This window comes from Schistocerca nitens, chromosome 5 (genome assembly GCF_023898315.1).
Source record: "Schistocerca nitens isolate TAMUIC-IGC-003100 chromosome 5, iqSchNite1.1, whole genome shotgun sequence".
Taxonomy (NCBI): Eukaryota; Metazoa; Arthropoda; class Insecta; order Orthoptera; family Acrididae; genus Schistocerca; species Schistocerca nitens.
This window is the reverse complement of record NC_064618.1, coordinates 582,559,201-582,572,754: the sequence shown is the minus strand read 5'-3', so window position 1 is coordinate 582,572,754 and position 13,554 is coordinate 582,559,201. Positions and strand designations below refer to the sequence as shown.

Here is a 13,554-nt window from a genome sequence, read left to right as displayed (position 1 = left end):
CCCACCTGCTGTACAAACACCAGCCAGGCCACCGTCGACTAAAATCTAGAAAAAGCTTCCTGCACACAGCAGAAAACACCGTCGGGACACTGCAGCAAGTGAGGCTGGCAATGTGGCGAGAAGAAAACGTGCACCTTGGGGAATGGTTAGTCCCAAACGAAGAACTCCCTCCCGGCCATATGGAAGGATGGACAATATGGAAATCTCTTAATAGGCTGCGCCCTGGTGTCACACGATCCAAAAAGAATTTGCGCAAATGGGGCCTCTCAAATGAACCGGCGCTGTGTGACTGTGGACACACTCAAACCACCATCCACCTCATGCAGTGTGTGCTGTGCTCAAGCACCTACACCATGAAGGATTTGATTAATGCCGCCCCGGAAGTGCTGGACATGGCCAGGTTCTGGTCCAAGACTTCATAAAATAAAAAAAACTACTTGACCCTGCTTATATATCTGTATACCTTTAAACTCTTTTTGTATTTGTTATATACTTGATATGTATGTGGTAATCATTCTGATTTTATGTACGATGCTTCTGACATGATTAAATAAAAAATAAAACGCATTTACTACTTTAAGCATCTTATTTCCTAACCTAATTCTCACAGCATGACCCGATTTAATTCGACTACATTCCCTTATCCTAATTTTGCTTTTGTTGATGTTCATCTTATATCCTCCTTTCAAGACACTGTCCATTCTGTTCAGCTGCTCTTCAAGATCCTTTGCTGTCTCTGACAGAATTACAATGTCATCAGTGAACCTCAAAGTTTTTATTCCTTCTCCATCTATTTTAATTCCTACTCCGTATTTTTCTTTTGTTTCCTTTACTGCTTGCTCAACATACAGATTGAATAACATTGGGGATAGGCTACAACCCTGTCTCACTCCCTTCCCAATCACTGCTTCCCTTTCATGCCCCTCAACTATTATAACTGCTATCTGGTTTCTGTACAAATTGTAAATAGCCTTTCGCTCCCTGTATTTTACCCGTTGCCACCTTCAGAATTTGAAAGAGAGTATTCCAGTCAATATTGTCAAAAGCTTTCTCTAAGTCTACAAATGCTAGAAACATAGGGTTGCCTTTCCTTAATCTATTTCCTAAGACAAGTTGTAGGGTCAGTATTGCCTCACGTGTTCCAACATTTCTACAGAATCCAAACTGATCTTCCCGAGGTCAGCTTCTACCAGTTTTTCCATTCGTCTGTATAGAATTTGTGTTAGCCATCGCTTATTAAACTGATAGTTCAGTAATTTTCACATCTGTCAACACCTGCTTTTGTTGTGATTAGAATTATTATATTCTTCTTGAAGTCTGAGGGTATTTCACCTGTCTCATACATCTTGATCACTAGATGGTAGAGATTTGTCAGGACTGGCTCTCCCAAGCTGTCAGTAGTTCTAATGGAATGTTGTCTACTCCCGGGGCCTTGTTTTGAATTAGGTCTTTCAGTGCTCTGTCAAACTTTTCACCCAGTATCATATCTCCTATTTCATCTTCATCTACATTCTCTTCCTTTTCTATAATATTGTCCTCAAGAACATCGCCCTTGTATAGACCCTCTGTATACTCCTTCCACCTTTTTGCTTTCCCTTCTTTGCTTAGAACTGGGTTTCCATCTGAGTTCTTGATATTCATGCAAGTGATTCTCTTTTCTCCAAAGGTCTCTTTAATTTTCCTGTAGGCACTATCCATCTTACCCCTAGTGATATGCACCTCTACATCCTTACATTTGTCCTTTAGCCATCCCTGCTTAGCCATTTTGCACTTCCTGTCGATCTCATTTTTGAGATGTTTGTATTCCTTTTTGCCTGCTTCATTTACTGCATTTTTATATTTTCTCCTTTCATCAATTAAATTCAATATCTCTTCTGTTACCCAAGGATTTCTATTAGCCCTTGTATTTTTACCTGCTTGATCCTCTGCTACCTTCACTATTTCATCTCTCAAAGCTACCCATTCTTCTTCTACTGTATTTCTTTCCCCATTCTTGTCAGTCAATTACTAATGTTCAACCTGAAGCTCTCTACAACCTCTAGTTCTTTCAGTTTATCCAGGACCCATCTCCTCAAATTCCCACCTTTTTGCAGTTTCTTCAGTTTTACTCTACAGTTCATAACCAGTAGATTTTGGTCAGAGTCCATATCTGCCCCTGGAAATGTCTTACAATTTAAAACCTGGTTCCCGAATCTCTGACTTACCATTATATAATCTATCTGAGACCTTCCAGTATCTCCAGGCTTCTTCCATGTATACAACCTTAATTTCATATGCTGAGGTATACAGAGTTGTATCACCAATACGACATGTTACGTACAATGAGCATAAAGCAGTGTTTACATAAGTAGTAAACATGCATAAAAATTTCAGTGTAAACCAAATGTTTGACACTTTCATGGGTAGTCAATGCTCACAGTAGTTAGGTTTTGACCCCTTGATTATTTGGTAGTGCACAACCTTAGTTCAACATCGTGATATGTGACCTACTGCGAATGTTTTCTTCTACACATTCAAACGTATCGTAAATTTATAGCTATATTTACATGCAGTGCAGTCCTTTCTTATTTTTATCTGGTACCTAACGCTCTACAAACATTTATTTTTCTTTACTTTAGGATGTGTCAATGCATTGTTCTCTAGAAGAAAAAAACTTAATACTAACTTAAAACTAAATCTTCATAGATAAGTATATAGTGGCTTGATAGCTATTAATACCTTTTTCATATATTCAACCATGCACTCATTCACTTTAGCATGGAGTCATGCTTTCACAAAACTTATTTAATGTCATGTGCATCCCTGCTTACCCTATAAATCTGAAAGACAAAGCATATTCAAGGCATGGTGCAACCTCTTATTCAGTTTGCCACTTATACTATACTTGCTTGTTTACCTGTAGCAAAACTTTCCTGGTCCATCAAGTATAATTACTGCATGCACTGTCAATACTTAAATTTGTAAATATTGTGCATATATAGATATAATGCATATAGTAGCATAGCTTAAGTAGATATCTCATAGTTTAATGTCCTTGTACTGTGTATATAATCCCTTAGTTTATTTTTGTATGTGTGTATTGTGTAGATAGTCATAGTTGTAACATAGACTCTCCCTTAATTTTCTATGTCCCTGTTAATGCAACAGGCTTTACAAATGCTAGTGAAGGCTGTAGCTCATTGGGTTTGTTTGTTTTTGGCCATCCAACACACCCAGATGTGCCTGTCTTGTGTACATGCTTGTGGATTGTTGACTAGGATGCTCCCCAGTGTGCATGCATTGCATCATTCTTATACCACTTACGACATGGCGAGTTGTGTATTGCATTGTGCACTACAATGCATCTTACAAGTTCGTTTATTTGTTTTCACCTGGGCTACACACAAGGCAAAATGTTGTATTTAGAATATTGTCATCTCTAGACACACAAAAATAAAATTCCTCCTTGTTACAACCCCTCATCTTATCGTTTACACATATGACATATAACAAAAAATACAAAAAAAAATTTCCTTATCAACTAACAACATAAATTCTGGAATGTGACTTTCCTGCATCCTAAACCTAATATTATTATACATATATAAAACTTGGAGGGCATACAGCCCTTCTTGAATAGACAAATATTCTCAAGTCTTTGTGTGGGTAAAGGCCCTTGTCTTTACCCGTGTTCGTGTGTGCCAATCTGTATGCCACTGGGTAGGGGATTTTAGTAATTATGTATGATCCAGTTATAGTAATTGCCACTTATGGTTCAGTTTTCCAATTTTTGTGGATTTGGAAAGTGTTCTAAGTAACACCTTTTGTCCTATATAAAATTATGTTATACATTTCAACTTTCTATCATAAATTACTTGCCTATATTTAGCCAAGGTTTCAAGGTTATTGCTGCTTGTCGTATTTTATCATCCAGTGATAATTCCAGTATTGGTACACTGGGCAAAATTTTTCCCACTCATCTACTTGTTTGCAATTGTACATCAGCTCATTGGTGTAACCAGTGGATGTATGGGGAAGCTTGTTAACAGCTTGTAAGAAGGGAGTGACATATTCAGCCCAAATGATAATACTTGAAATTCATAGTTCCTGCCCCCACATACAAAGGTGGTATATTTCTGAGTATAATAAAGGTGATGTAGGATTGCTCCTCCGCTGCTCGTGCAGTTTCCTCTTGTCTGCTCCATACCTTCTGAGGCAGGACTTTTGGCATGGGTGAAGTGATGAACAGACAGGTATGGTTGGTGTGAATATATGACTAACTTTACCTTCCCAATAACTTTTTATAGCACCTTTTAATGTTCGCTTGAAATACACATTTGTAAAAATTACTGGTGTGATGAATCTCACGATATGTCCACCCACTACCGCTTATAGAACCAAACAGGTGAAGATACAGAAATTAATCAATTGAAGAGTGTATCTCTTCTCTTTTTTGTATCAAAAGATTATCTCTGCTACAAAACAACTTGTTACTTTATCTTTAGCTTTGTGTATATATAGCATACATGTATAAAAAGAAAAGAATGAAGAAAGAAAAAATAATATGATTCTTCATATTATCACTTGCCAACTACCAACCTACAGCACCAATAGAGCATGATCTACAATTTCTGTGTTTCTTTTTCCACATTTCCCTTCACACACCTTAAACATTACTTCTTCACCACAATACCTTGTTCTTATCAACTTAATATCTGTTACACCATGTGTCACAGGTTGTTTAGGAACTCGTGGTATCTCATGCCATCCTCCTAATAGCAGTAGCTTTCACTGGCCTAGTACTGCCTTACATGATTCAAAGGAGTTTTGCCATTCACCACTAGATATCACTGGCTTCGTTTTCTCAGTGATGGGGGCATTAATTCTTCATAGTTAAGCCAGTTTGAATTAAATATTTATAAATTGTACACAAAAATCTTATTTATAAATCAGTCTTACCCTCCTCTTCACTACCCCCTCTCTCTCCCCCCAAAAAGTGGTAATGGTATTTAGCAATAAAATGGACATGACATATGATCAGTGTCACCACTGAAAAAATGTTGAAACTCTCTAAACCTACTGATGAAGAGATATGTGCAGCTGATGAAATTTCTTATTTGAAGAGTCTGTATAAAAACAGCAAGTGTCAGATTAGTGTCAATACATTTTCTAATTATTAAGTGCTCTGCTGAAAATGGAAACTAAATGTGTAAGAAAAATACTTTGTCCACACTCACCATTCCACTTCCTTGAGAGGCCCGTGGTGCACCTACTGCATAAACAAGGTCTTTGTCTGGAAATAAGTTCCCAGCAGAAACAGCATAACCTTTGGGAAGGAAATTCAAATTTCACACAAGCTTTAAGAAATTGTATTTCCAATCATTTAAAGCTGCATTTATAATTATGTGCTCATGTATTTAAACTCAAACAAAGTATTATGTATAGTACAAATATAGAAGTATAATACAGAAGAAGTAGAAGAGAAAGAATTTTAAAAGATTAAATAATTGTTCAAATGAATTTACAATTTGATGTTACTGTATCTTACCAAAGTAAACTGGTTCAGTGTTTAAGTCTGGTCCCCTTATGTGGCTGCTGTATGCCCCACATCTCTTTTCTTGTGATATATTATAAGAAATTGTAGCCCCTAAAATTAAAAAAAATGAAGTAACTTATGAGTAGTTATCTTCTACATAACTTAAAATCAGATGAGGAAAATAATGATGCATCTCTTATGAAATCACTGATCTCCTCATTGGAAACTTAAATGCATGGCAACCGAGAGCTGTTTCCAGATTAATAGACTCATTTTGCACTGCAGTAACAACTCCCCCAATAAATTATGAAACATTCTGTTGAATATATCACACAGTGTGGATCATAAGTGTTGCAGATTAGGCAAAAAACAAAGTAACATCATATTCAGGGTCCAGATTAACAAGATGTAACATTGGAAAATTATTTCTTAATCTTAGGACGGAAGGTTTGGGTGTATCATTTTGTCATTGACACAGTCACACCAACTACACCCAAAACAGCAGCCTGCAGTTCTTTTACATCCTTCTCAGGTTACCTATGAGCTGTAATTTGTAGGTAATGCTCATGAGATGGTTTTACAGGCCAGAGGCAACCACAATAAGGCATATCTTCAATATTTTGTGTCTCACAAAGGCAGCTGAATGGTAGAATGATGTTACTGTGGTGCTCACCAATTTGGCAACCCTTCTTCTGTAAAGTGACAATGTGCACATGAAGTAACCCTAGAATACACGCTGAGTGACTGAATATCAACAATGTAGGAACAGATACATTGCTACATACCATGAAATTTATATGCTAAGTTGCAGACAGTCCCGATTAGAAGATACTTACACATAAGCTTCTGGTCACAGCCTTTGTCAGAAAAACAGAAACACTTACCATTCATTCAGACAAGCTAGCACACATCAAGCACATGACTGGCAACTCCAGCAGCTCAGGCAAGAATGCTACAGGAAAGAAGAAAAAGAACAGATGCTGAGAAGAGTAATGCAACAGACAATAGTAACAAAGGAAAACATCATGTACGGAAGAAAGGCTGTTCAGCAAAATCAAACAATGGAAGCTCCACATGGGAATATCAACAAATTAGGAAATGATCAATTGCTACTTACCATAAATATGACAGGCATAATTAAAATATGCTTACACATAAGCTTTCTACCATGGCCTTCACTGGGAAAAGAGAAACATGCACAATTCATTCACATAAGCATGCACACGACACACATACACATGACCACCAACTCTGGCTTGAGCTGCCATAGTCCAATGTCATGCCTGAAAGCTTATGTGGAAGCATATTTTAATTATGCCTGTCATATTTATGGTAAGTAGCAAATGATCTTTTCCTAATTTGTTGATATTCCTACCTGGAGTTTCCATTTTTTTGATTTTGCTGAACAACCTTTCTTCCATCCTACAACCCTGTCATGTTTTCCTTTGTTACTATTATCTATTGCATTACTCTTCTCAGTAGCTGTTCTTTTTCTTCTTTCCTGTAGCACTCTTTCCTGAGCTGCTGCAATTGTCAGTCATGTGCTTGATGTGTGCTAGCTTGTGTGAATGAATGGTGTGTGTCAATGTTTTTCTGACAAAGGCTGTGGCCAGAAGCTTATGTGTAAGTATCTTCTAATGGGGCATGTCTTTTTAGTGTGTCTGTCTTTTTCCTTTGCCCCTCTTCCTTCCCCTTTAGATTAGATTAGATTAGTTTTTCGTTCCATAGATTCGTGTTGAGGAGATCCTCGTGGATGTTGAACATGTCACATATTTTTTTCTTTTTTTTTTAAAAAAGCTGAAATAACAATACTAATAGTATGAATAAATACAATATATCATTTGTTTCTATTAAAAAATTCGTCAATGGAGTAGAAGGAGTTGGCCACTAGTAAGTCTTTCAGGCTCCTTTTAAACATCTTTATTTGTAACTAAATTTTTTATGTTTACTGGCAAATTATTGAAGGTGAGTGTTCCTGAGTAGTGGACCCCTTTTTGAACTAATGTAAGTGCTTTTAAGTCCTTGTGCAGATCATTTTTGTTCCTGGTATTGTATGTATGAACTGAGCTGTTTGTTGGAAAAAGAGATATATTATTTAGGACAAATTTCATTAAGGAGTAAATATACTGAGAGGCAGTAGTTAGTATACTCAGTTCTTTGAAGAGGTTTCTACAAGACGACTGTGAGTTTACTCCACAAATAATACGTATTTCACGCTTTTGGACTCTGAAAATTTTTGTTTGACTTGAAGAGTTACCCCAAAATATTATACCATATGACATTATGGAATGAAATTAGGCAAAGTATGCAAGCTTTTTCGCTTTTATGTCACCTATGTCTGCTAACACTCGAACTGCAAATACAGATTTGTTAAGGCGTTTCTGCAGTTCTGTGGTGTGCTCCCCCCAACTGAATTTATTATCAAGTTGTAATCCCAGAAATTTAAGACTGCTGGGTGGAAACCTCTTACAGGTTCTGAATTGCATATAGTGAGTCTTTTCGAAGTTTAATGTCAGTGAGTTGGCTTTAAACCATTTATTAATATCCATGAAAATATCATTAGCAGATCTTTCTAGAACTACACTCGACATACTATTTATTGCAATACTTGTGTCATCTGCAAACAAAACGAACTCTGCTTCTGGCAGTGTAACTGATGAGAGATCATTAATGTACACAAGAAAAAGCAATGGCTCTAAGATGGATCCTTGTGGGACACCACATGTAATTTCTTCCCATTCTGATGATGACAGATGACTTAATTCACTAGACCCTTGCACTGACACCCTTTGTTTCCTGTTAGCTAGGTATGACTTGAACCATTTTGCAGCACTGCCCATGACACCATAGAATTCTAATTTATTTAAAAGGAAGTTGTGGTTTACACAATCAAATGCCTTTGACAAATCACAGAAAATACCTGCTGCTTGTAACTTGTTATTTAATGAATTAAGTACATTTTCACTGTAGGTGTAAATAGCATTTTCGATATCAGAACCCTTCAGAAATCCAAACTGTGTTCTTGATAATATGTTATTTGTGGTCAGATGGTTGAGAAGCTGCCTGTACATTACTTTTTCTAAAATTTTTGAGAATGCTGGCAAAAGAGAAATTGTTCTGTAGTTTGATGGCATCTCTTTATCCCCTTTCTTGAATAGAGGCTTAACATCTGCATATTTCAGTCAGTCAGGAAATATCCCAGTTATAATTGACTGGTTACACAAGTAACTTAGAATTGTACTAAACTCACAAGAACATGCCTTAATTAATTTTGTTGATATTTCATCGTAACCACTAGAATGCTTTGATTTTAAAGATTTTATTATGGAAGTTATTTCTTCTGCCATAAGGAAGAGCCACTGGTACCAAAAGCTTGCAAAATGTAATACCTTTTGTAAGTGTGTTCTCCTGCTGCCACTTGGTGACTAGATTTGTGTCCACAACAAATTTTCAAACACTTATCTTCTGTCAAATAGATATACTTTGCAGTGAAGGAAAGCTAATTATCTGGATGAGAATACTACTGTTTTAGGAAAAGGGGTGACTTCAGAAAAGTCACCCATATACCCAGATCATATGGGATAAGAAGGAAAGACTGGTTCACGTAAGGCAGAAACAGATGGCTATTTGAACAAGATAGATGACAACAAAAACTGACAATAGGGTTACATAAGACATAATGATGAGCACATGGGCTAATATATCAATATAGAATAAAGTAATTAACATTGGAAAATATAATGTAGTTGGATAGATCAAAAATCTACTCATGAAGTCCCAACAGGAAAACACAAAGTTAAAAAGTGTTGCAGTTTTCAAACTTTTGAAGCCAGTGGCTCCACCTTAAAGGAAATGAAAGGATAGGAAAGGGGGTGAAGGAAAAAGACTGGTGAGGTTTAGAAAAGGGTTAGAGTTCAGAAAAGTGGCTCAAAACCCTGGTTCAGGGAGACATATCAGATGGGATGAGAAGGACAGACTGATTGTTGGGGACTGCACCAAATGAGATTTGGAAACCTGAGAGCTTAAAGATGGGAGATAAGGTAATACACAAAACAGAGGTTACTGCCAAAACATTGCACACAAGTTAATAAGAGCAGAAAGCTAAGTGCACTTTATGTGATAGCTTTCTGCTCTTATTAACTCATGCATGGTGTATTGGCAGTAATCTCTGTCTCGTGTATTACCCTATCTTCCACCTTTAAGCTCTCAGGTTTACAAACCTTGTCTTGTTCAGTCTCTAACAATCAGTCTTCCTTCTCATCCCTTCCGGTAAGTCTCCTCTGACCCAGGGTTCTGGGTAACTTATCCAAACTGCACACCTTTTCCTAAACCTCACCAGTCCTTTTCCTTCACAACACTTCCTTCCCCTTCAAGAGTTCTGAAAGAAGAAGAAGCCACTGACTGTGAAATTTTGCACACTGTAATACCTTTTGTGTGTTTGTTATCCTTTTGCCACTTTGTGAGTAGATTTTTTATCTATCTAACTACATTATATCTTCGATTATTGATTACTTTAATTGAAATATTAGCCCATACGGTCATAATTCCTTCTTATGTGCCCTCTTGTCAGTCTTTGTTGTCTTCTATCTTGTTCAAACTGTGGTCTACAGTGCACATAAATTTTTTATTCTACTCACAGGCCTGTTTGTTCTAAGTCAATATTTGAAATCAAAGTTCTTATAAAGTTGACAGTTTTTGCATAATATTTTGTTTTGCGTATATTATAACTATCATATCATGTTTCATTTACTTCTTTCTTGAATAGCAGTGGAAAATTGTCTACATTTGTCTTAACTTACCACTTTATTTAGTCTGTTATGTGATCTGATAGTGAACATAACAAAACAACAGTTCCATAGGCAAATTTACCTCCAGGGAGTCAGGAAATTTCATGCCAGGTTTCTGTCACATTATAACACAAACCATATTCATGGAAATTGCAACTTATGTCATTAAATGATACCTGCAATTCCTGTAATGTAACAGTCTCTCATAAAAAAGAACATTGGGTCTGATTTCAAATTATTACGTTACTGTTCAGAAAAAAAATTGAAACAACTTGAAAGGTGTTGGGCATAGTGTTTGATTGTTTCATCTAAACTACATAGTGTTTCCATTAGGCTGCTGCTCATCATCTTCAGGGGAGACTGTAGCTAGCTGTTGTAGCTCACCACTTTATACACTAGTTTGCTAGAAAAGCAAGTTATGGACCACAACAGATGTGTGAGAAAAAATCTCCAAGGCTGGATTTGATCTCTGCCAAAGTAATACAAGCCTCATGGAGATGTAGCTGTAGATATGACCAAATGACCAATTAGATACATACTTGTGCAAACTTTACATTGAGATCACTTGCAGGGAAGGGTCTTTACTCCATGGCAGAATGCTGCACACCATTAATTCTCTATATGAACATTACCAAAATGTTTTTCTACTCATCTGCATAATGTACACTTTTCTACATTTAGAGCAAGCTGCCTTCATGACATAGTCAACAAAAGCAATACTTTCCTACACACAACAGCTGGTCATCCTATCTATCATTTCATTTATATCTATGGAGAACAAGAGCAGTCCTATCACATTTTTGTGGGTCACTCCAGATGTCTCTAATGAACAATCTCCATCATCGACACATTCTAGTTTCTCTTACTTAATAAGTCTCCAAGCCATTCACATAATCAGGTATCTAAACTGTAAGCTCTGAAATTTGTTAACAGTCTGCAATGGGACACTATGTCAGATGCTTTCTGGAACCCTAGAAATATGGACTCTTCCTGTTAGCCTTCATTCATGGTTCACAAGATATCATGTAAGAAAAGGAAAAGCTGAGTTTCACATGAGCAATATTTTCTAAATGCATGTTGATTTGAGGACAGAAGGTTTTCATGCTCAATGAAATTTATTATACTCAAAGTTCAAGTATTATGCAGCATGCCAATGTTAAGGATATGGGTGTGTAATTTTTTTAGTTTTTTCTTTTCTCATTCTTATCTAGTAATCTACTCTTTTTTCCAGTTGCTTAGAACTCTGAGCTGGGTATGCAAGCTATGCAAAGGGCCAATGCAGTAGTGTACTCACTGTAAAACAGAATCAGTATTCCATACTAACCTGGTAACTTATTTGTTTTCAACACTTCCAACTTTTATTATTTATTTATTTATTTATTTAGCCATCTGTGGACATTTTAAAATGTATGGATGTTGTCAGTTGTGTACATTTATATATTTATACTGCATCTCAATAACAGAGATGTCTATTTATATGTCCTCCATAGAGCTGTATGTGTGACAACACCAAATGATGGTATATCTGTAAGAACCTCCTGTGTGAATGTTTAACAAATTTTAAATTTAAGACTTCACCTTTTGTTTTGTTGGTTTCTATTGTCAGAGTAGACTGGCTGATGAATGACCCACCTAGTGATTTTATGTAGGACCAGAATTTTCTCAGATTCTTGGCAAGATCCTTCACTAAGATATGATGATGAAGTTGTACCCTATGTGCATAGATCTTTCTGCAGACCCATGAATTTCTGCTAACTTTTGGCTGTTAATATTTTCACATGCTCTTTGGGCCCAAGGGTACACCTATCCTGCTCCCTCAGCAATTTTTGAATTTTGTAGTTAAACCATAATAGATCCTTCTGCAGACCCATGAATTTCTGCTAACTTTTGGCTGATAATATTTTCACATGCTCTTTGGGCCCAAGGGTACACCTATCCTGCTCCCTCAGCACTTTTTGAATTTTGGTGTTAAACCATAATGGATCTTTTCCATCCTTAATCCACCTTCTCAACACATACTTCTCCAGAGCATATTTTAAAGTTAATTTAAACTTTGCCCATAGCTACTCCATGTCCAACATATTGGAGCTAAGCAATGTCTGTTCACTGTCTGAGTATTAAGCTAAAAACTGCTTATCTGATCTTTCCAGCATAAATAATTCCGTAGTCTCCTTGACAGAATTATTAACTTTGGTAACCATTGTCACTATGATGACATCATGATCAATGATCCCTGTCTCTGTAGTGGCACTGACAATTAGGTCAAGTCTGCTTGTAGCTAAAAGATATAAAATATTTCCATTTCATTTGGGCTGTTGCTCTAGCTGTCCAAGATAGTTTTGGAAAACGTGTTCAGAGGTACTTGACAATACTGTCTGCCATTACCAATTGCAATGAATCATTGATGTCCCAGTCTATACTTGGTAGTTTAAAGTCACCTCCAACTAATATTACATGAATGAGTTATTTTTGCACTACTGTCTATACTCTTTCTTGGAATGACTCTATAATTATTGTGGCAGAATTGGGTGGCTAGTAAAAATACTTGAATATTAACAAGAATTTGCTGAGGTCGATTACTCATATCCAGATAACTTCACAACCAGACATGATTTCAATCTCAAAAGTAACAATACTTTCATTAACTGCAATGAACACTGTCAGTCCCATAGTGTCTAATCTGTTTTTATGATGTATGTCCTATATCTTGTTAGATACTTTGGAACTTTCTGCTTCAGGTTGTATACAGCTCTCAGTTCCAAGAATAAACTGAGTGCAACAACTTTCCTGGAGGGCAGTAAATTCAGGAACTTGGAAAAATTCTTTGGCAATTTACTGTTAAAATTTTAACATAAAATGTGCCTTTGCTTTGTATGTAATCTGGTTTCAATATCTACATACTGACTGCCAAGCATTCATAAGAAGGTCTCAAACTATTGCCTGGACTTAAAACAATAATAATAATAATAATTTTAAAAAAGCCATGTGCACTCCTTTACCCAAGTAACTGATTGTTGCATGAAGTGCAACCTGACCAATCAAGAGGGAACTTGCAAGTCTCCAATCCATAATACAGGTCCAGAAATCTGCTGTCAAGCCCATAACAGAATCAACAAAGCATTGCCTGCAACCAACCCTCCATTGGGTTCTAAACCAAGCAGCATAATCAATTTTGTATATTATATTCCAGATGGTGAGCTCTTCCTGCACCTGGTGAGTGAGGCCAGAAGTGCCTGCCACTACTGCCAGCTG

The 13,554-nt window shown here is 36.6% G+C and overlaps 1 protein-coding gene across 2 annotated transcripts in view; it reads right to left on the bottom strand.

Annotated features, from left to right (window-relative positions):
* LOC126260885 (integrin alpha-4-like) overlaps window positions 1-13,554 on the bottom strand; it is a 534,755-nt gene that overhangs the window by 368,539 nt on the left and 152,662 nt on the right. For both annotated transcript variants that reach the window (XR_007546657.1, XM_049958327.1), the window contains exons 7-8: window positions 5,528-5,626; window positions 5,217-5,305 (exon numbers count right to left, since the gene is read on the bottom strand). Coding sequence is in view for 1 of the 2 variants with exons in the window: in XM_049958327.1 (XP_049814284.1) it covers window positions 5,217-5,305; window positions 5,528-5,626 (188 nt within the window). In the remaining variant the exon portion in view is untranslated. The remainder of the gene's footprint in view (window positions 1-5,216; window positions 5,306-5,527; window positions 5,627-13,554) is intronic.